The sequence below is a fragment of the Vicugna pacos genome, chromosome 6 (genome assembly GCF_048564905.1).
Source record: "Vicugna pacos chromosome 6, VicPac4, whole genome shotgun sequence".
NCBI classification, from domain to species: domain Eukaryota; kingdom Metazoa; phylum Chordata; class Mammalia; order Artiodactyla; family Camelidae; genus Vicugna; species Vicugna pacos.
The window spans coordinates 32,554,314-32,578,395 of record NC_132992.1 but is presented as its reverse complement, the minus strand read 5'-3'; the positions used below and the strand labels follow the sequence as shown (position 1 = coordinate 32,578,395).

Below are 24,082 nucleotides of genomic sequence, written 5' to 3'. Positions count from 1 at the left end.
GCTGCACCACAGCAAAGAGCTTTACACAAACCTGGCCCCTCTCTGCCCCCTGAGGAGAAGCCAGGTCTGCTCTCAGCAGCCGAGCCGGCTGGCGACAGCGGCTGAAATCTCACAAATCAGAGAGGGTCAGGACAGTGTCTCCTTGGGGCTGCCTTTTCCTCCTTGACTAAGTCCCCTTCAGCTGATGCAGATGTGTCCCAGATTTTCCCCCTCTCCATCAGACAAATATTTAACACCTTTATTTCCACTTTGTAGAATTTTAACTTTTCTTTTTTTAAAAAAACATATCCTTTAGCCTTTACAGAGGCTCTCCCTAAAAATAGCTGGATTAAAAGGCTCTTTAAAGTCAGAATATGCAAGGTCTCCTGAGTGAAGTTAAGCTGGCTTCCTCCTTGAAAATTTCTGGTTGAAATCCTAGGGCCTGCTGGTCTGGACCAAATCCACTGGCTAAGACTGGAAAGGTTAGGAAGCAAGGCAGAAAATCCAGGGGAAATCCTGCCCTTGAGCCCTTCTTGACCCTGCACTCTTATTTGGACTTATTTTTGGACTTCTTCCCCTCCTCCCAGCTGGGACATTGCCAGCACTTGTCACCAATCATTTCTAGCAGACACCTACCTGCGCGCCCTTCAGTCTGAAAACAGACATGGTTTCTTTCCTCTGCTCAGGGAAATTTGATTGAAAAACCGTTTCCCATTTTGCAAAGTGAAAAGGATTAGGAGAAAAATCTGTTTGCTTCTGTTCTCCTCCTCCTCCCCGCTCCCCTTCAGTGGTTTTACACTATTTATGGAAACTACCCCTTTAGGGTTAGAGAAATGCGGTAACTTTCCAATCTCTCCATCTCTTTTTCTTGCTATCTATTTACTGCAGTCCCATATTTACAATCTAAATTTACATTTCATTTCCATTTGCAGGAGCTTCTAGTGCACTTTTCTATTACTTCCAGAACACCATGTGTAATGATAAACTCTATTGAAATAAACCAATTCAGAAGGAGATTTAGGGCTGGACATTTCTCTCTTCCCAAGACAGGTCTGGGGGGAGAAAGTTATGATTACTCTTCCAGGCAAGCCCAAGGTAGGGGTGGTGCAGCCAACGGAGCAACTGGGCTGGTGGGGCTGACGGGCTTATGTCTGAATAACCATCCACTAACCATTGCTCCTCGGGATTCGTTTGAATTTTCTTTTTAATCTAGTTTCCAAATGTCAGCTTCCCATCTTTTCAGCTCTTAGATTCTCTCTGACAGGCAAAGCTTAAGGTAAATCTCACAGATGTTTTTTGAACCTCGACCAATATTTCATCTCTGTACACATCACAAATAAAGGAACCAAAAGAAAGATGAATATAATACCTTTGGGAGAAAATTTATAACAGTTCTCTGGGAGAGATGAGAATTATAAATAAAAATGGAATAGCTTGTGCTTTTTCTGAGGATCACTTCTAGTATCCAGAGGGCTCTAAATATCCAACCCACTTTGGAAACACAGCAGCTGACCGGCCTGCTCTTTGAATTCTAGTTAAGAACTGGATGCACAGGTCAGCATGGGAGCTCTTTTTAATCTCATACTGTTTTAGGCATAAGGGACTTTTGTTAAAAAGCTCATCTGGGACTAACGTAATACTCACCAGGATCCTGATTCTAGCCTTTCTAATCTGGATACTGATTTGGCCATGAAAGTAGAAGTTTTACTTTGAGGTGTCCATTGGGGAGTTGGTATTGCTCATGAACTGTAAGCAAAAGTTAAACTCCAAACAATTGTCTGGAAGGAGCTTCTGTTGTAGTAAATAGAGACTCCCTCGTGGAGCCAAATTTCAGTGACATTCAAGTTTATTAATGAGTTTTGTTTTGAGAGGAAGTGGGAAGCACTCAAAATCTCCCTCTGGGTATTGCAAGATGGAGAGAAGGGTCATTACTATACTGGATTAGGGAATCCTTCCCTCACACGTCCAAGATTAATTGCCCCTTTTCACTGAGGGGCGCAGAAATGAGCGGGTACCCAAAGAGGCCTCTCTGATGCAGAGCTCAGCCAAGGCAAGAATAAAAGAGTCCCAATTAGAAACATAGTGTTAACAGCATGTTTTCAAAAGTTCATGCTCTTTCTATTTTCAATATTTCCTTTCAGTTTTACCCTTTCCCTAAATGTCAGCTTGTTATCCATGTCAGAATCAGAAAATCTTACACGGCTTTACCCAACTGGTCTGGCTCCAGGAATTTGAGAGTTTCAGGGATAAGGCAATTCTTTCCCTAGTTGCACCAACATGAAGGCCTTGGGGAGACAAGGAGCCCGCCCGAGAGAGGTTACTCAGTCATTCACATCAATAGGCTGCGTCTCACCGTCTTCTGCTGGATAGGGTTGCATTGCACAGAATGCACTGCTATGTGCTTTAGTATGTCCTTTACCCCACTCCTTTTCTTTCTAAATGCTTTCTGTCCCTACACAAGAAAACTTCAGTTCGGCTTCCATGTGTCAATCTCACACAACAACAAAGACCAATTTAACATTTCCAAGGGCTTAAAGGTGTTGAAGAAACAGCCCTAACGCGATTCCATCAGAGGCCGCCCTCATCATCATCTTCGCGGAAAGACCCATGCATGGCAGCCAGTCCCCAAAGATGCTAATTAGCCGGGTGAGTAATTCTGTGATCTCTCACTGCATTTTTCAGAGTGGTGGTTTATGTTTAGAAACAAGTAATCAGCTTTAAAACATACCTGGCCGAACACTCAGAGTTGTTCCTTTTCCAAATATCAGCTTATTGTCGGTGCCATACCACACAGTGACACATGACTCTACAAAAAACTCAGTTGCCCAAACTCCCCTTGTGACCTACTTAAATGTTTACTCATCATCCCAGAAATTCCCCGGATAAAACCAGCTCTTTATAATAAGGGTCTGGTGATAGAGTTTATGGACCACCTGGGGGCCCTCCTGTTTCCTGGCAATGTTGTCATTTTATTGGAAATGTGCCAACATTCCCGCTTTGGTAAAACAGGAGCAGGAACTCCCATTTCACAGAGAAAGAGAGTAGAGGCTCAGAGAGTTTACTGATTTTTCTTAGTCCCATGGAATATTGCACAAGTTTTAATATGAAATTAAGCTCTCTGACAGGCTGACTCCCTGGTTTAATGCTCCTCTGGCACTGTCATTCTTGTCTGGTAGATAAAACAGCATGTGAGGGTAAACAGCAGAGTCCCGCATGAGGTAGGGACACCTCAGTGGCTGTTTCAATTGGAATCCATCAATGAGGCTGCTGTGGTTTGGACTTGGGTTATAAAACAGAAAGGAAAATTTAGGAATCAGGGTTCCAGGGAGAAATTTGGAAGCATTTGGTTATTCATACTTACATGGGCTTACTGTCAGTTTCGTTCCCTTTCCAAAGAAGATTCTTTCGGCTCCACCCTGAGTTACACCCCCCGAGACTGCTTTACAAATACCACCAAGACCCTTCCACCAGGTGCTGGGAGCTGGGGCTCCTCCTGCTCTCCCGGAGGAGGCACAAAACACACACACAATTGTATGGTCATTCCTGAAAAGGTGGGGGAGAAACTATGGAAACAATTCACTCTATCTTTACCTAACATAAAATTGTCATCCTTAATTAATTAATTAGCCTAGCGAGTGGACAGTTGCAATGAACTTGAAATAGCTCAGGCTTTGGGTTTGAAACCAGGGCAAGTTCCTCAGCTTGCTTCACCTCAGCTTCCCTGTCTGTAAAGTGGGGAGAATGATGCTGCCTGGTGACGTCGTTGTGAGGACTAGAATCTACAAGTGGGTCGCAGGGGTCCTGTTGATCGACCCCTGGCTTGCTTAGCTGAGAGCACACTACTCTAGGGATCATTTTAGCAACTTTAAGACCAAAGCATCAGTGATTTTCTCCCCAAACATAATCCTCCCCACCTCCCCACCACTAGCAAACATTTAGCTCTGGAATCCGAGTTCCAGGTATTAAATTCCAGACTTTCTTTCTCCCTGAATCAATTTGAACAAGTTACTCAACCTCTCTCTGTGCTTCTATAAAAATATAAAACATAAAGATAAGAAGTTCTCTTCTATAAAATGAGGATAATAATAGCCCTTACCCCCATAGCGAGTATAAAGATTGACTGTGATGATGGATAGAAAGCATGCAGCGCCTTGCCTAGCACATAGTAAGCAATTAACAAACCATCATTATTTTCCTCCCCAGAAGCCAAACACATTGCCAACATTCTCCTTTTCACAAAGACCTAAAAATCTCAAAGCGCTTGGGCATTTCCTCTAACTGGTAAACTAGCCGGGCTAGGAGGACAGCCGAAGAACTACCAGGCAGTTTGATGAGGCGGTTAAGTGCTTTTGTGAGAACTTAGCAAAAGCTGTATCCAGCTACATGGGTGCATCTTCCCAGTTGGACTATTTTGGGGGATGTGGAGAGGGTACCTTTCAGCCAGGCAGCACTTGACTATGAGCAGAGGTGGGCCCAGATGCCACATCCCCATCAGTTGGTGTAAAAAGGATCTCAAATCACTTTAGAGAAGAGGGTTCAGTGCTCTCCCCCACTTACCAAGATTCACTGTGAGCTGAGTCCCCTTCCCAAATGTCAACTTAGTGCCACTGGCTTGCTGAACACTGTGCCAAGGGGCTTTGCAAAAACCTCTGGGGTCAACTTAATGAACCCAGCTTTGCAGAGCTTCTTAAGAACTAAAACTTTCCTTCTGCCTCCAAGCTTTTGAGTCAGGATAAGTGATGGTGTTTCTCTTTGCGGTAGCCCAGAGCTTCAGGGCTGAGAAGTATGTCCAAAGATATGATTGCCTCTTTAAGACACAGGAAGGCTCAGCAAGCTGATTCTGTATACACATTCTGTGGTCCAAAGTAATTGCCTAGCCGAAGCCATCTATCACAGAATATAAAATCCCACTGGGAGAGAAATTAGCTTTGCAGAATTTATAGGTAGTGCTTGATGGTCACTTCAATTGTCTGAAGACAAGACCAGCATTTTCATTTTGGCTTTTTCCAACCCTGCCTCAGTCTGCAGATGGCTGCACCTCTCCCCTAATATCAAGTTCAGCTGTTGTTCAGACTTCAGCTAGCTTTCCCCCTCCAACAGGCAAGCGATGATTTTATCTCCCTTTAGAACTCTGGGATTTTGTCTTGAGCTCACTAAGTCCTGGATAAAGACTGTTTGGGTTGCAAATGAAGCTGCTTAGTCAAAGACTGTGAGGTTTTCTTTCCCTTGAGTCTGGCCAGGTCAGAGCTATGAGCTGTCTTGGCTTTGTCCTGGACCAGGCTCAGCTGTGTGACCTTGAGCAAGTTCACAAACCTCTCTGAGTTTCCTTGTCCTCATATGCAAAAATTAAAGAGGTGAATTAGGTGGTCTTTAAGGACTTTCAGAACTGATAGTCTTTGATTCTCTGGGTCTAATCTATCTGAAAATGCTCTGCAGATTACCACCCCCCCCCACCAAGGCTGTCTAGTCCTCCTCCCCATTGCCTAAACAAAATAAAACCAATAAGCAGAGAAAAGAAAAGTAGGTCTCTACTTATTACATACGGAGATAGAGTTTTCCAAGCCTACCATCTGCCTTAACACTTGATCTTTTTAGAAGTTTGAAGTCAGAATTTTGGAGCCCAATCCTCGGGGAGAAGTGTTCTCTCTTTGGAGCTCCCAGATAATTCAAAACCAAACCAAATAAACCGACACCTTTGGTTTAAAGCTGGTGCTTACTAAGTTTCACTCTCACTTGAGCCCTCGTTCCAAATGTAAATTTCCTATTTCCGTCCTTCCCACAGGAGCTGTTGCCTTTACGTAAAACCACAGGCTCTTGCTTACCCACAGGAAAGGCGGTTGGATTTTCACAGTCTTTTCCCAGCGGATAAGGGAATTCATCGTCTAGCCAAGGGTTTCAGCAACCTGATTGCTCGGTGTCAGATAATGAGGGGGTTCTGCTAACACCACGCCTCGAATGGAGGTACTCACCCAGGGTTACGATTAACTGAGTCCCCTTCCCGAAGGTGGGCTTCTCAGTGCTGGGCTGTAACTTCCTCTTCCCAGATGCAGCCCATCTCTAGTGCGATCAAGGCTGTAATGCGGGGCCAGCTTCACGAACAAGGTCATTTAGGGATGCCCCTCTCTCACTAATGCAGCCCGGGACTCAGGCTACCAGGAGAGCAGGGATGGGATGGTCCAAAGTTCTCTGGCTTCATGGGCAGCTGAGACCTCTGCATCCTGAACACCCCACACGTCATTTCTTGTTATCCACCCTGTTGTACGGATTTGTACGAACTATAACTGCCTGGTAGTTCCCTGCTGGTTCTGCCCTGCAGCAGGGAAGGAAAGCCCCGTGAGCATCAAGTACATGAGGGGTGCCAGGCCTCCTTTTTCATGACCGGCAAGACAAAAAGCTCCAGTTCTTCCAGTGTTGACTGCTGGGAGCCTAATTTCAGAAATGCGGTTCTTTGAAAGCTTCTCCCCCATAGACTTTATAAATAATCAACTCCAGAAAATTTACAGTTGGGAAGATAAAGCTGCCCTACAAAATAATGAAGTACATGCTAAAGCCAATCATAACATAACATTTTTAATTATCTTGTGTTTTAGATTATCTATGCTGTTGTGCACATTTCCTGTCCCCACTGCCCACCCTGTCTGCCCCCCCCCCCCAAGCTAAGCTACTTGCTCAGGGCCACAGTTAACTGTTTGGGTCTCAAAGGTAAATCTGTTGTCATTGTTCATCCATTGATAAAACCCCTCCTCCCTTAGGGCAATGACGCTGTCAACTCAGAACCTGGCCCAGATGATCCCTGGGAAGTACTGTGGGCACTTAATAAATGTTTGTTAAATTGAATTTTATTAAACATTCATCTTGTGTTCCTATTCCTTAAGGAACACTTGAATATCTCTCTGACAATTTTCAGATGGGAAAAAAAAATGAATTCTGCCAGATATTACTGAGTATCAAGTTTTGGCTCCAAATGTCAGTTTCCTATTAACCCCATTCTCACAGGAGTGAACACCTTTACAAAAACCAGAAGTGTCAGCGTAGTGGCAAGGGATGTGGTGTCAACTTTGTTCTTCTTCCTCAGTAGACAGAGACAGCCCTCCGCCCCCGACAGGTGCCCCCTCTTCCCTGGGAAAGGTCAATCCTCTTTCCCTCTGTCAAGGCAGAGAGAGGAGGGAGGCAGAGCAGATTTTAGGGATGAAGATGATAAATAAGATATATCAAAATGTTATCACACTATACAGAACCTTTTTCTTCTTTTTTGGGGGGGAGGGGGGCAAATTGATTTTTTTTCCCTCCCAAAGGCTGTTTTTAGCACTTTTTCTCTCCCAGATGCAATGATAACTGGATTCCAAGTTGGCATCTGGGCACGAACCTCCAGGCTCTGATGAGTCACACATACTGAATCAAGAAATTATGCTACTCCGCTCACCCCCCAAGTGAAGAAGCGTGCTCTGCCTTTCCCCCTGGCTGGGCAATGAGGAGCTCAAGCAACACGCACGGGGAATATGAAGCAATGACTCTCTCAGGTCAGATCTACAGCTTTATACATTAGCATCCTAGAATGCAAGACCTGGAAGGGAACTCAGCAGCCACAGGGGTCAGTGGCCTCAGTTTCAAGATGAAAAAACCAAAGCCCTGAGGCTTCTATTTGCTCCAAGCCAAGCCAGTAGGTAGAGGCGGAGCTGGGGGTAGAACTCAGAACACCTAAGTCCTGGTCCTGCCTTCTCCCTTCCGGTGACTCGGGAGAACAGGGATCTCCCCGGGGCAGACCCCCTCCCTAGTGGCTCTACTGGCCAGCCCAGGTAGGAGTATCTCTGTTAAACGGTAGGCAAGCCAGACAAGGGAGATTTCTGGTTTGGTGCAGAGTTTACGATTTTACAGAGAGATATAGAGCGTTTTAATTCATTTTAAGAATTTTATTTCTTAGGCTGCAAGCGACAGCAATTGCCAGCGGGGGAAATGGCCCATGAGATCTCAGGGAAGCCAAGGGAAAGATAGAGATTTAGAAATCTGCCCTTTACCAGAAGGATAATCTAACAGAGCGCTGGCTCTGACTAGTCTGTCTCTGCGGGACTCATTGCAGGACTGACGTCTAGAGCAGGGGTGGCAGACATGAAACGGTGTGGTGTTACCTCCTGCTCCTGCTCCCCCGGCGGATGTTGCTAAACCGACACATCACCCTTTCCCTCTGAGTCTCGCTGTGACTTCACAGTCCTTCTTTTTGTAACTGGAGTATAGTTGATATTACAGTATTGTGTTAGTTTCAGGTGTACAGCATAGTGACTCAGTTATACACGTGTATCTGTTCTTTCAGATCCTTTTGCACTGTATAGGTTATTACAAGATACTGAATGTGGTTCCCCGTGCTCTACAGTATAAACTTGCTGTTTATCCATTTTACGTATAGTTCACAATCCTTCTTAAAAATGTGCTCCAGACAGCTACTACCAATTGCTAGCCCTTGGTAAGTGAGATGTAACCTGTGTGTTTGCCCTCCGTGCCTGGAGAATAATTGGAGAGAAGATCCTACAGATGTCTTGAGAAATCTGGTTGGCAAAGGCCAGGCCAGGTCCCACACAGCCCCATCACAAAAGGAATCACTGACCTGGTTGGACCAAGGTTGTTCTTTCCGCAGGCTGCTCCAGAGGGGGCAGCGGTAACACCATGGAGTATCTCTTCTTCACAGCTTTCCTTCCAATGCTGGCTTTGGGTAACAAGCTATGGTAGCATTCTTTATCCTCGCTCTTGCCAAAGAGCCTTCAGTAAGAGCTTTCCCCCAAACAGAGGTCCTGGGGGTGGAAGATGTCTGCTGGACCTCGATCCCTCCCTGGCATGCTTCCTCTTATCCATCAGCCCAGGTCTGTCCCGGGGGGGTCCTGGAATGGAATGTGGTGCAGGAAGAAAGTGATGCAGAAACCCTTTCTCTAGAGCACTCACTCCCATCATTGCAGTCAAATGTTCCTAAGCTTTCCCCTTTAAATCACGTTTCTGTTCTTCCATAAAAAAGAGTTGGGCTTGTCCATATACATCCAAAGAAATTTCCCTGTGTCTGTTACTGTTGCGCCAGGCTTTTGGTTGACAGGGGAGTGCCCATTTACCCTTGCAGGCTGCTTCTCATGTCCTTGGAGATAGTGCTCTGAGGGGGTGAGATGGGCCCTTTGGGCCAACAGAGGAGCAGCTGCCAGTGTCAGGGTTGAAAGGGGACGGGGGAACAGGAGCAGCAACTTTGACTTAAGTTGTGAACAAAGAATATTTTCCTCCCCTGACCTGTTTTCTGCCAACCTCTAGTATGACCTATTTACGGAGATGGGCTGATGAGAGCAGCAGGGGGCGCTATAAGGTCAAAAACACCTCAGGAAACTGGGAGAAAAGTCCCGCTTTTTTCTCTTTTTAAAATTGAAGTATAGTCAGTTTACAATGCTGTGTTAATTTCTGGTGTACAGCATAATGTTTCAGTCATACATATGCGTACATATATTCATTTTCATATTCTTTTTCATTATAAGTCACTACAAGATATTGAATATAGTTCCCTGTGCTGTACAGAAGAAACTTCTTGTTTATTTATTTTATATATAGCAGTTAATATCTGCAGATCTGGAACTCCTAATTTATCCCTTCCTACCCCTTTTCCCACCCTGGTAACCATAAGTTTGTTTTCTATGTCTGTTTCTGTTTTGTAAATAACTTCATTTGTGTCTTTTTTTTTAATTTCACACAGAAGTGACATCATGTTGTATTTTTCTTTCTCTTTCTAGCTTACTTCATTTACTATGATGATTTCCAGGTCCATCCATGTTGTTCCAAATGGCATTATTTTATCATTTTTTATGGCCAAATAGTATTCCATTGTATAAATATACCACAGCTTCTTCATCCAGTCATCTGTCCATGGACATTTAGGTTGTTTCCATGTCTAAGCTATTGTAAATAGTGCTGCTATGAACATGGGGGTGCATGTACCTTTTCGAATTAGAGGATGATGGGGATCAAAATCCAAGCTGTGGGACAAGAGTGACTTGTTTACCAAACCCCTGGGGCCCCACCAGCTCTGAGGGCCCCTGCTGAGTGATGATTTCTGGCTAATGAAAGGCAATCTAAGGCACCACTGCCCTGGGGAGCTGCTGAGCTGCAGATACCAGTAGGTTCAAGAGACATGGAGTAGGGAAGTTCAAGGGCAGTACGTCTGTAATAGGTCATTAAATATCGAGAGTCTCTCTTAGCCTGAAACTTTGGGGGTCACTTTGGGGCTACATTGTGGTCTGCCATGAACAAACCTGTTGCAGCCTTGGGAAGACATAGGGCAGTGGGTTAGAAGGATCACTTCTCATGCTTCCAGCGCTCTGTGGGGTTTGGGGTGAGCGCAGCCAGCTCAGGTCTCAGGGGAGCTCAGAGCTCTGTGATGTGCTTGCTGCAGTGACAGCGAATTAAAGATATGCGTCACTTTTTGGGGGCCATCTATTGGTACGACATGTTTTTTGCCAGATTTCATAACCTTATTTTTTAGATTTACTCAGCATCTTATCTCTGAATGTCTTTGATGAGACTTGCGCTCTCAGGAACCTTGTTCATCAGTCTATTTAATAAAATTGATGACAGAAGCAGCAATGCCTGCCTAACATGCCGAGATCCCTTACCGGGTGTATTGCGTGTCTTATTTCATCTAATTTTCCAACTGTCCTGTGAAAAAGCCATTATCACTATCATCTCCATCTTACAGATGGAGAAATTGAGGCTTGGAGGAGTTGGGTCGTGTTTAAGGTCACACAACAAGTAAACGCCAGAGAGGATAGGAACCCAGGCAGCCTGGCTCCAGAACCCCACTGTTCTGTACTGGTTCTATCCAGAACCAGGACACTGTGCTGCAGTTCTGAGAAGTGCTTTTCCTGAACGGCTGCCTTTCAAGGAACGTTGGAAGGACACAGTGGAGGGGAGAGTCGTAATTGTGCCGCCTCGAGGAGGTCTCTGGGTCTGAACCTTCCACGGGAATTGAGGTGAGGGCGTGTCCCTCCGTGTGAGGGTCTCTGAAACCCTCCCCTCTGCTCTTGAGTGGGCAGATGTAACTGGGCTTGGGCTGTCAGAAGAGGAGCAGCGGTTTAATCTGAACACTGTTACTGCCTAGATCAGGAAGGGAACGCTCGGCTCTTGTAAATACCACGCCTGGCCACACCACTAGAACAGGGACAGACGCCTGGAGACTGAGTGGGGGCTGCCAGAGCCCATCACTGTCGGAGACCTGGCAGTTCCGAAGTGGCCAACCCCCGGCAGTGGGGCTGGTGCCTTTGAGACGGGACCCCTGCCGCCAGGGGGCAGTGCAGGCCTGGTGGCATCTGTTCACTTGGCAGCAGTGCCGAATCTTCCCCTTCCACATCCAGGGGCCTGGGGATGTCCGGGCTGGGGCTTCAGACTTCCTGGTGTGCACTTTCGGTGGTCTTCATGACTAAGTTTTCCAGATAAAACACAAAATGCTCAACAGCGTTTGAATTCAGATAAACAGTGAATACCTTTTCAGTATAAATATTTTCAAATATGGTATGTCCCAAATATTACCAAATTCCTTTTTTTTTCAGATTTTCTCTTTCATTGAAGTATAGGTGACTTACAATGTTAGCTTCAGGTGTTCAGCAAAGCGATTCAGTTATACATGTACATATATATGTATTTCAGATTCTTTTCCATGATATGTTGTTATGAGAAATTGAATATAGTTCCCTGTGCTACTAAAAAAATTTTTTTTGTTGTTTATTTGAAATGCAGACTCAATTGGAGGTCCTGCAATTTTATTTGCTACATTTGGTGACGTTATCCACGCCAATGGTGAGTTTCTAACTGGAGAAAGTTGCATTCTTTTGTTCACAAATATTTACTGATTTTCAGTTAGGTGGCAGACACAGACCTAGGGGTTGGGGCATATCAGTGAAAAGATAAACAAGTAAACAAGGCCTTGCCTTCCTGGAGCTTACTTGATGGAGGTGCATGTGTGTGTGTGTGTGTGTGTGTGTACAGGGTGAGACAGTAAAGACAAATTATACTCATGTATAAACCCGATGACTTCAGTGCTGTGAGAGAAAGTAAGACAGAAGTGTAATCGTGGGTGACATTGAGTGGGCAAGCGACTAATTTACCTGCCAGGAAAGCCTCTTTGAGCTGAGATTTGTGAAAAACTGGAAGTAGAGTTCCAGGCAGCCAGACAAGGGAGGCAGACAGAGGAGCAGAAGGAAGGTGCAGCAGCTGAAGGGGCGTGAGAGAGGCAGGAGAGCGCGTGCGGGGGCGGCGGGGGCAGGGGATGGACAGGAGGCAGCGGCCCGGCCGCGCGCAGGTACACTACGTTACGGGCCCAGGAAACGAGGTCCCGCTGGCATCATCTGGTTTCCATTTTATAAAGACCTGGAGAAGAGATGGTCCAGGGGCAAGAGCAGAAGCAAGAGGACCAGTTAGGGGGGTTATGGCCGTGGTCCTGATAAGAGATGTTGGTGTTGGCAGGAGGTGGTGGCGGTGGGGGGTGGAGAGAAATGGATGGACCAGAGACACACTTCCTGGTGGAACTGTCAGGACTTCCTGAAGAACTGGAGGTGGGGGACAAGGGAGTCAAAGGAAATCCAGAAGTACTCCTAGAAACGCTCCTCGGTTTGGGGGAGTGAGGCATTCTTCTCCTTTTCAGGGCAGTGTCTCCCAACTGCTGTCGTGCCCTGGCTTGTACAGGAAGCAATGTTTGTCTGGCATGTGGCTGGGAGGGGCTGGCCTCAGGGTCTCCAGCCGCCCCCGGCCGCAGTGGCTCTCTGAGCACTATCTCAGCATGCCTGTAGCCGGCTCATAGCAATGCAACCCCTGGGAAGCTCTGCTCCGGGAAATTTTCCAGTTGGAGCCAAATGTGTGCTGCAGAGGGTCTAGGGGAGCGATGGAGATCATACCGAAGAAAGCTCAGTAAGTGTTCTCAGCATCACAGCAGAGCCTCAAGCATCAGAAATAGGAGGGTTCAATATTTTGTAATAACTATAAATGGAATGTAACTTTAAAAAATTGTATAAACTATAACCCCCCCCCAAAACAACCACAACAACAAAGATAGAGAAGAGTTCTAGAATTCAGGGCTAAGACGGATTTTATTTAAAAAAATTTTTTTTGGAGGGGCAGGTAATTATGTTTATTTATGCATTTAAAAATTATTATTTTTATTATTTTTAGTGGAGGTACTGGGGATTGAACCCCTGGCCTTGTGCATGCTAAGCACACACTCTACCGCTGAGCTGTACCCTCCTCCTAGGACAGATTTTAGAAACAGCCTTGTCCGACCCTCTTCTCTCTCTTCACGAAGAAGTAAGGGACTAGGTAAAGGTTCTCATTCATTTATTCCATTTACTGAGTCTGACAAGCGTGTGTGCTGGGCTGGGGCTGTGTGACAGAGCTGCTCAAAGTGCGATCGTGGGCTGGTGGCCAGTGTGTGAGCAGAGGGTATGGAAACAGAGAATAAGCCATTTTCACAATTTGATATCAAAGTACGTGATCATAGGGCTGGCAGTTCTGTTTCTTTTTTTCTCCAAAGTAATTCACTTTTATTATGCTTTACGAAAGGATTAGTTCAAGATGGATTGAGCACCAGAAAGACAATAACAACATTTCCTGGGCTGGAAGCACGTGCCTCACAGAGTTACAGTGAATTCAGTCACGTGACTGTCAGGGCTGCCATCTCCCCTCACTTCCCTCCCATCTCCTGCCCGTCGGAAGCCCTGAGACAGTCTCAGAGGTTTAAGGACCCCAGTTTTATTCTACAGCCTCTGCCCTGATATGAAAAGATGATCCTTCTTGTGGGCGTCAGTCTTTTGCTTGCCTGTAAGTACACTTGTTTACGTCCCTTACGGTGTATCACCCATTTCCCCTTTTCTGACTTTCCAAACCTTGGTCTCTTTCTCATTCCCACTGGGTTTCCCAGCAATTTTCTGCCTTTAATTTTCATCTGTGTCCTTCTCCTGCCTTTGACCTGTGAGTTCCTTCTGGGTGGTCCTTTGTGGGACCTGGCGCCTGTGGAGTGCAGGACTTCACTGTGTTCTTATTTCCTTCCGTCACAGGTAAGGGTGTGCTGTCTGCCAAAGTGACCCAGACGTCCCGGGACCAGACAGTGGCGAGTGGCAGTGAGGTGACATTGCCCTGCACTTTCGAAACCGAATACTCAGATCCAGGTTTATACTGGTACCGAATGAGGCCCGGTTTTTCCCTTGAGTTTGTCCTGTACAGGGATAACACTGAATCCCTTAATGCGGATTTTGCTCAGGGTAGGTTTTCTGTGCAGCACAATGAGACCCAGGAAACTTTCCACTTGGTGATCTCCTCAGTGTGGGCTGAAGACAGTGCCACTTACTACTGTGCTCTGGAGTACCCACAGTGATGCAGGTCCCATGAAGTCTGCACACAAACCCCCGGGGAACAGGCTGGCAGAGCTGCCTCTCAGGGCAGCACACATCCTTGGACACAGCATCCTTCATCCTCATCGTTTTGTGGTCCATCCTGGCCTTTAGGGGAGCCCTAATAATGTCTGCCAAATAAGAAAAGGTCTGATCACACCCAGGGGAGCACCTTGGCTTCAGATAGAGCAGACATCTCCCTACTTCTGATTCAGGGTGCCCTTGCTGCCTGAGTACCTGTGGTGGGGACAGGAGGCTGTGCATCTGAGGGACCCCAGGGCCAGGTGTGCCTGGTACAGAGCCTGACTTGTGCTGGGAAGGAGCACAAGGAGAGGGCAGATGAAGGGCCAGTCTAAGGAGAGCCCACCAGAAGTATCTTTAGTCTCCATCATTTATCTTTTATTGTGAATTGGTCTGTTTTCCTTTTGAAATTCAAATTGGACACAAAGTCACTTACTTAAAAAGGTTTTACCAATATGCCTTCATCTGCATCTTCTTGTGCAGCCTCCTTACTTCTCCTGGATGCTCTCCATTTTACTTACTTTGTTTGGAGAACATTGTCCTTTCACTGAAGAGCATTGAGATATTCCCAGAAAGTTGTCTGTGAATCCCAGAATCCCAGCTTCAAAGTCCCTGAATTTGGAGCTCAGTGGTGTCTCCAGGGAGGACAATTACCTCCAGGGGAAACCAACGATGTGATGTGAAATATATACACCCTCAGCCCTGGGAATCCGCCTCTCCTCCTTCTACTTCTACTGATGTCTCTGGCTTCAAAAAACTCTAAGAGCTGCTAGATGTACTCTTAGAAGTAGTAGATGCCTTAGACATTATTTTATAGGAAAAACACTGAAGTCCAGAGGAGTGAGGGACATTTGCAAGGTTAGAGAGCTGGTTAATGACAGAGCCAGGGGGGCGGGGAGGCGCTTCCGGGCGCTTCCTGTCATCTGCGCACTAGAAGGCTGCATCAGCCTGTGGTTTGGACAGCAGTTTATCTGGGCTTCAAAACAGGTGGATGAAAAGCAGTCACTATAGAGATGGGTGGAAAGGACATGGGTCAGGAAGCCAAAGACTCAGGCAAATGACTCAGCCTCTGGGGCTTCTCTTCCACAGCCTGCTGAGTATGTGTAATGAGACTCCCTCGGGGTGGTTGTGGGACTTAAGTGAGATGCTGCCTATGAAATCTCTGGGACACTGTCATCTGCAGTAGGATGGTCCCCACACCTGAAAGCAACCACGGTCCCCGCTGGCTTCTGCTGTCAATCTTTTCCGGAGGGTACTTTATGTGGAGTAAATTCACAGTCCTGTGAAATGCTAGGATGCCTTTTGCTGAGAGTCAAAGTAGGCTAGAGGTTGGCTCATTCACATGCTAAGTACAAGACAGTCCTGAAGTTCAGCCTGGATGAACTTCAAATCAACCCCTTTGCCTTGTTTTGGGGGTGCGCTGTGCTCTTGGAGAAGGAGCTTGAGGCTGGCACTCCCAATAGCTTGGTTCTGGTCCGAGCAATATCCCTGCTGCACTGAATGACTTTGGACAAGGTACACTCCGTTTTTGGGGAGCATATTTTTTTCCATCTGAAAAATGAAGATGTGATCTGTTTGTTCTTATCAACCTCAGAGAAACATTCTAACGTGACCCAGGGTAACAGATGTGAATGTTTTGGAAACAGGCATTCTTCACCCAAGGTGAAGTGTGGAATCTTTTAATGGTTTTTTCCACTAAAAGATATTTCCCTGGATGGACCTGGCTTATCCGTCTAGACTGTCTTAAGCCCACTGACTCAGCGTGCGACTGCCTCCTTGCTTTGGTTTGTGCTGTGAGGACATGATGCGGGGGTCTGCGCATGGCAACGGGGTGGGGGAGTTGTGCATGAGTGTTTTATCTTTCACTGGTAACCTCATAAAGCCCCATTGGACACCCCACATGGGTGCGCAGGCAACCGCAATGCTGGGTTGCTAAGGCTCTGCTACCTGGGTTCGCGCAGCAGGAAGAAGCTGCGGCTTTGCTGAGGTGCGAGGAGCAGAGCTCGGCGGCCACAGGGGGGCGGTGGTGGTGTCGCCGTAGCAGGGGCAGCTGCAGCCGCAGCGAAAGCAGGAAACCCAGGGCTGGGTCCCCCAGGCAGGAGCCTTGCAGGCTTGGGGTACAGGGAGCTGAGGTGGGACCTATGAGCTCAGTTTGGCTTTTGCCTGACTACCAGTGGTTCACAGCCCTTCTTTTCCCTCCATGGTCTGCAATGAGTAAAGCCAGAAGTTAAGGCACACACAACACATTTTAATAGATGCAACAGAGACAGAGAAAGATGGCAGAAAATCATCAACACCAAAGGTCCGATGACCTCAAACTCCCTGTGCACAGATGGGCAGGCGAGAGACAGTAAAGACATTGTTTTTAAGGGAAAACCTAGGGGTCTCATTCCTAGCTCTTCCTCCAAAACACTTGCACCGTGAGTTGCTTGAAAGCAAGGCTGATGTCTTATTCATCTTTGTACCCTCAGCCTAGTGCCTAGAACTTGGACTAATTCACGTTTGTTAAATCAATTAATAGCGAGATGTGCGTTTCCTCTGCATTTTATTCTGTTCTCTGCTAATAGCTCTAAGAGTATTTAGATGACATTTTAGAAACCCCACCGTCTGCACAGTAAGTATCAGGGAAGTCAAATGTAGTTTTGCTTGGAAAGTGCTAGAAAAAGCAGAAAGTTTGGGGCAAATCCAGTCCCGGATGGAGCAGAGTCTTTTGTGCTTTGGTAACAGGACCCCTGCTCTCCATCCCCCAGGATCTATTTTCCTCTTGGAGGATGGAGCTGGGAACCTGATGGCTCCCACTTTCTACTTCTGGAGGCAAAGAAAGTCAAAGGAACAAAACAGACTTTTCAAAGTATATTAGTCATAGGGAAAAAAAATGGGTCCTATATAACTGTATCCCTTTATACAGCAGCATATAGAGTAGGTGGGACCATAAGCTTCCACTCTCTAGGACTTCTGTCTTTCCACCAGGTTGAAGGATAAGCTGGATTCGTTGCCTTTAAGGGAAAACTAGTTTGGGTAGCAGCCATTTAAGGAAGGCTGGGGTGAGTCAACTTGTGCCACCAAGAAGTTGAAAGCCAAGGGGATAGTACCTCTGTAGGCTTTTGGTTTTTTTTCAGGGAGTGTAGCCGTCTCATGCCAGTCAGCCTGCAAGTGAAGGAAAATGGACAGAGTTGTTGCAGAATTGGAGACTGTCAGTGCTGGAAGGAACCGCAGTGGCCACGCAGTCTGGGGTCGGCCAGCACCTGCTGTAGCGGTTCCAGTGCAGACATCACCAATCTATCCCAGCACATTTCCCTTCTACACATGGCAGTAGTTCAGTTCATCAATGTTGGCACACGTCATAAAACCCATCTACTCTTCTTTAGTCATTCTTCACGCCTTCGTTTCTCAGATACGATAACCCAGACCCAGAGAGGTGAAGCAACCCGGCTCAGGTAACACAGTGAGTCAGTGACAAAGTCAGAACTAAGACCTAGCTCTTCTGACTGCTAATGTAGTGCTCTTTTCATACGGCCATTTAGCCTGTGTCATTGGGACAATTGGTAAAACAGTCACTTGGTGGGGAATGACTAGATATGCTTGCAGGCTAGGTTGGATCAGTCCAACACTTTAAGTCTAGGGTCATTCCTAGATTAGAAGCTGGGATGGGGCAGGTATTGGAGGAGTAAACCTAGGCCTAATTTCATGTCTAAGATAACCCAATGAGAATGCAATTAATAGGCAAATAATTAACATCTTAGTCTCGACTTCACATGCATCCTGAGTGGCCAGTAGTGAGCTGTTCACTAAGAATGAGAGTGTAGGTTCATCCCCAAGATAGGCTGGTCTCCATACCAAGTCCTGTGATTAAGGATGGAGAGCCAGCATCCCCTTTGTCTGGGCAAAGACAGGTTCTGAATATTCTTCAAATGAAGCATTACTGATGGACTTGCAAATAGCCCATGGTCCTTTGGCCAGATAAACAAAAGAGCAAATAGAGAATACAATTTCTCCTTATTTACCTCCAATTTTCTTAACTTCTGGGTTGGAGGTGGGGATTATCAGCTGGTACATTATACCACATGGATTTTGGGTCTGGCTTGAAATAAAAAGAGAACAGGAGATGTGGTGTTCTGTATCTGAAATGGCCCACCTTATTACATCATGATATCTCTGTGTGTTTTTCCTTTCCCCAAACTCCTCACCATTCCTAAATTCCTTTTCTCCAGGGGCAGCATAGTTTGGATGGAGGTGGGAAAGGGAAGCAGCTAGTTCTTACCTTAAAAGAAAAATAACTTGGTAGTCAAGAGAAAATTGACAGCGACAGTCTTGGCCAACAGCATGCGGAACCCCAGCACCGAGAGGGACATCATGTTTACCTTTCCGGCAGGAACTGTGGTGGAACGAGAGTGAAAATGGGGCTTCAGCAGGAGACTAAATTGCCTCCCAGAAATTGGGCCCATGACACCAACACCAGCCGGCCTCAAACCACCATCATTCTTCCCAGCTGGGTGCTTCAGAAACCTAGTGAGGCACCCAGCGAGGCAAGCTTTGGAGAAACCCATGCTTGCAAACTCTGCTCCGAGAGTCATGGGGAACCCACTGGGCTCAGGTATGGTTTTTTGTATTCTTTTGAAATAGAGTGATTTTTGGCCCATCTGACAGTTGCAGAGTTTGCTTTAACCTCAGTTCTAAAGTTGGCCCATGGTTTCAACTAACCTCGAGGTTCATAGCACGTCTTTGAAGTTGGATTCTTGTTTTCAAGTGCCTTTGGTTCTGGAGTCACTGGAACAAATAGCAGTGGTCAGGGTTACCATGACAACCAAGAGGCTCAAAGGATTTCAGGTTTTAAAACTGGAGGTGGCTTTGAGTAAGTAAACTGAGGACCAGAGGAGTGACTTGGTTAAAGTCATACAGCTACTTGCACACTCAACTTACTTCCTGTCTTGAGATTTTGTTCGTTCTACCACAAGGCCCACATCTAGGTACACCTCTGATTTCTGGGAAGAGCTAAGACAGTTAACCCCACGATAGGCTGGATTGCTCTTCGTTTTGGCATTCACACTAGACCAGCTTGCACATGAGTTTCCAACCCTAGATTCTTTAGTATGAAGGAGACAGTGGCTGGTGAAGAGGAAAGATGAGGATGGAAATGAGATGGACTTTATCTTAGATTCCAGCTCAGAGATGCAGCATGTTTAATTCCCAGTCAGTGGGCTATGATTGAACCCAGTCTTATTTCCAGCATGACGCTATATTGAGAGTGATCTGTCAAGATCATCTCTAATGTCTGTTTCCCTCAACTTTTCCTCCATACGATCCCAGCCCCTTGAGGCCGAATATGACCTACCTGAAACAGTTTTCTTCAGTTCTAAATCAGTGGAGTTGAAGATTTGTTCATTGTGTTGAACTGAACATGTCACTGAATCGGAATCTTCATACTGACCGAGCTTGATGGCACTGTACCTCCCACTGGGAGAGACGACGATAGCAGGGTCATATTCTTTTATTTTCTTGGCTGATTGTAGGTTTATATTTATATCCTTAGGGTAGAAATCCTTCACCAGGCAAGCGACTTTTGTCCCATTTTTCATGACAAAGACAGATGGTGTGGCAACAGACTGCTTTCCTGCAAATATAATCAATTTATTTTGTGAGATGATTGTCCACATGTGGGAGTTAAACAATGGTGTTTACCTCAGTTCCCCTGGGGCCGAACACTGCAATCCTGACACTCCTGCATCCTGTTAGTGCCCTGAGCTTGTTAGCACCTCCAAGGAAGGATGGCCAAAGGAAAGAGAAATGAAAGGCAGGCAGTATGCCTTCTAGTTAGAAGCTGCCAAGAGAGATCCTGGGAGCAGAGATGGAAAATGACAAATACAAAGAAGAATCTGGATCATTTGAGTTTCAATTATCTATGTTTTATTAATCAATCCTCTGGACAATTGAGGTTGGGCTGAATATCTGTCTGAATCAGTTGGTATGCTTTAAATGCATGAGCCCTTGGACTGAGATCAGGGCAGGGTCTGAGAAGGACTACGAAACTGGTTCTAGCACTGTGTGGATGGTAGCGATGGAGTCACTTCAGGGTGTCAGCCCCATTTTTTGGACTGGAAGGGATCTGCTAAAGTTAAGTGGTCCATCTCTCTGCCTTTAGGCAAATTCTGCTTTTGTAAGGGACTACCCTACAGTTTATTTTGAGTCTTTAATCAGAGAGAAATAACTATCATTTTCAGGAAATCCTTACAACCATAAAACCAGTTGAAGCCCATTTCTTCTTGTTTTGTTCTAAGTGGAGCTTAGCATGGGTGTCCTCTTCCCCTTCTTTCAGGCCCCATCTTGGATGATCATCTATCTGCTACTCTGTATATAAATCTTTCTGTTCTTTTTTTTTTTAGATATAATTTTTTCCTTTTTTTTTGTCAATGGGGGGGAGGTAATTAGGTTTATTTGTTTATTCTTGGAGGAGGCACTGGGGATTGAACCCAGGACCCCATGCATGCTAAGCATGTGCTCTACCACTTGAGCTATTCCCTCCCCCACTGCACCTTTTTCTTTCCTTAAAACCAGAGGTCGGGGGTGGGTGGGGGATTTTTCAAAGGGCTCTCCTGGAACGTACTTTCAGCCTACAAAAGAAAACCTTCACTGTTTTATTTCCCAGCATAGTCGAAACCACTGATAACAGGTACTGATAACCCCAGCAGTAACGGCTTGGCAACCACATGTTCTGCTCAGCCACCTCCCTTCAGAACTGTGGCGTTTCTCCCTCACTCTACTGACTTTGGTGAGATGGGTTCCAGTGAGATTTTCAAGGGAGCTATGAGTGATAGAGAAAGGAAACCAGTCCATTAAAAAACAGAAACAAAACAGTCCTGTCTCCTTCGTTACTTAAGAGTAAGACCCAATCCTAGTCTGATTTAGTTGGCTAATTAAGGCTTGCTTGGGATTTAAAAATCTAAATTCAAAGGCAGTTGCTAATGGTCACTTTGGGCTAGAGAGACCTGGCTTGACTAATTTGAACAATGTCATATAACCAACAAGACAGATGTCTGAAGAAGGTCATACACTGAGAATGTTGAGCTCTGAATCTGTTACTAAGTATTTCAGATAGAGCATAACGCATTGGTTTGGTAAAACATTTTCTTAGACCCTCTTTCTCAGTTGGAAGGTAGGGTCCAAACAGCTGTTTCAAAGTAAAGTGTTTAATCCATTCTTTGGTATCATGGTAGCCAGAGAAAAGGGTATCTGACTGAATTGAACCTTTGAAAAAAAAAGAGATGTATTTAATATGGTCACCATATGTAACCTAGTCTATTTTATATTCGACCTAAACCAAAATTTGAAGTTGTATAAAATTTGCACTGCATTGTAGTCTGAAATGTAAAGATTTAATTGCTTATCTTTTGAAAATTTCCAGTCTTTATTCCTGGTCCACAAATGTAATTACATTTCAGCAGGTGTTTCAAAGTGCTATTTGTTGGGACAATTTCTATTTATTTTATGACTTTCTTTTTTTTTTTTTTTTTGAGTACTAATCTAATGCTAAGGTTATGTATTGGTAAACAATTCAAAAAGAAGTATATACCTTTCCTGAACAGTCTTTCTTAATTTATAAACTTAAAAATTCATCTGTGTTCTAGATTCACATACAGCATCTTACTGGTTCCCTAAGAATTGCAACATCTATCACAAATGTCACTCAGAACTTCAAGGATCTCTGCCAATATGGGATTTAACTTGAATGCTGAAATATAAGCTTGCTCTGCCTGATTATTCTGACCAGGTTACCCACCTTTTTCCTAAATCTTCCAAACTGCAGAGCGTTTTTAAGGTTGCAGTAAGGCATGCACACTACTCTGTTTAGCCAAAGAGATGAATAAGGATGAAGCAACTACCTGAATTTGGGCCTCTGCCCCTCCTGCACTGGATGCTCCAACTATTAGTATAATGCTTCTAGATTTCTTGGTGCTTTCTGGTTTGCTCTGAAGACTTCAGAATTTTTTTTTTAAATAAAAATATTTATGGAGCTACTTCATCTACTCAGCCTGGTGTCTTTACCGTGGTCCCCTCCACACTTGTACTATTCCGTCTCCTAGTCATACTTTCTCGTGTAATACAAGCTGGATGGCAGCCCTAGTCCCAGGACTCAGTTTATCCCTAGAAATATATGGAAAAAATCAACTCACGGTGCTCCACGAAGAGTTTGGTGCCAGCTCCAAAAAACATCTGTCGGGTGTCCCAGGAGCACATTGTGGTGCTGCCTTACCAGTAACCAGCCTGGGGCTGCCCTAGGGCCTGGGCTGGAACATCTGTGTCCTGCCTCCCCAGCCTGGTCCCCAGCCTAGGGACCCCGCAGCACAGAGAACTACAAAGCTGCCCTTGATGAGATCCGGGGGCCATGTGGGCAGAGTCTCAGTTCCCTCTGAAGCTAATAATAGTTTAACTGCTGGATAAGGAGGTAAGCATGAAATCCACAGCCGGGAAGCACTGGGACAGGGGACGGGGCTGAGACAAAGCAAAGGAAGAGGGTGACAGATGACCAAGAGCTGCCTTCAAGATGGAAAATCTAACTCCCCATTTATTGGGAGGGCTCTCCAAGAAAGACACACTAGCCTGGGAGTAGGGATGGCGCACTGAATATTGACGTTTCTTGTAATGAATGTTAGGCAGAGGAGGGTTTAGACACAGGTCTTGTTCTCATATTCTGGTTCCCTTCTCTTGGGTCATAATACTGCTTTTTGATTAGAAACCTAATTTCTCCCCCATCACTCAGACTAAGTCTCACAATAACAACAAATCTACTTTCTAATTCCCTGAGCTCAGAGAAAGGCTTTCTAAGGACCTGAAGGTTGAACAAGAAATTGGTAGCTGACAGGGAGCCCAGTGGTGCCGTGTGTCATGGATGCAGGTCAGAGAAACCAGCGCTTGCTTTGGATTGCTTATTTTTATTTTATAATTTCTCCTGACTCTAGAGCTGGATACAAGCCTCAAGAGGACAGAGTAATCATGTGAAATGGAATTTAAAAACCATATAGATTACTCTGCCTTATCACCAAAAAATCAAGTCTAGGGCTAGAGCTTGGCAAAAGGGAAGGATGGTTGTATAGGGCCATTATTTGCTGTCAAAACTTTAAGGATTGGGGGCTTGATTTGGAATTCTCACTCCCTCTACCTGTGCATCATATCATCATATGACAGTCAATCACTGCAGGAAGAGGGAACCAGAGAAGCAACTGGGGTATCACTGGAGAGGGCAGGTCAGCATCCCTCTCCTTCTTCCCTAAGACTCCCAAAGACACAGCCTCAGAGATTTGATTCTAACACCACAGATAGCTCTGAATTTCAAGTGGAAATCATTTAAAGGGAAAATGAAGCACAATACTTTTTGCTCAGATGCAGTTTGCCTAACATCAATCAGACTGCAATCAGTTACAACATGATTCTGTTTCCCTCCTTTTCATTGCTCTAGTCTCCCCTCCAAGATAAGAAAACTCACCAAATTCCACTATTTCCCTGGAAGCAAGAGGCAATCAAGAATGCCTGTATGTTTATTTTACCTTCTAAGAGACAGAGACCGAGTTGACACTACCAGTCCCTTTCAGATCTTTCAGATAGCCTCACCCCATGGATGTAACTTTCCCCACTTGTTTATTTCAGAGGAAATAAACAAAATCAGAATCTAACCCATGCCCCATTGGTTTCGGCAT

The 24,082-nt window shown here is 45.5% G+C and overlaps 2 protein-coding genes across 2 annotated transcripts in view; both read right to left on the bottom strand.

The window, feature by feature from the left end:
- LOC102526924 (T cell receptor alpha chain MC.7.G5-like) overlaps window positions 1–24,082 on the bottom strand; it is a 403,550-nt gene that overhangs the window by 67,760 nt on the left and 311,708 nt on the right. Inside the window, exon 3 of the mRNA XM_072962791.1 lies at window positions 22,164–22,174. Coding sequence (XP_072818892.1) covers window positions 22,164–22,174 — 11 coding nt within the window. The remainder of the gene's footprint in view (window positions 1–22,163; window positions 22,175–24,082) is intronic.
- LOC102526672 (Ig heavy chain Mem5-like) overlaps window positions 18,656–24,082 on the bottom strand; it is a gene marked incomplete in the record, with an annotated part of 69,924 nt that continues 64,497 nt past the window's right edge. The window contains 3 exon segments of the mRNA NM_001318342.1: window positions 18,656–18,768; window positions 19,095–19,160; window positions 19,726–20,004. Coding sequence (NP_001305271.1) covers window positions 18,656–18,768; window positions 19,095–19,160; window positions 19,726–20,004 — 458 coding nt within the window.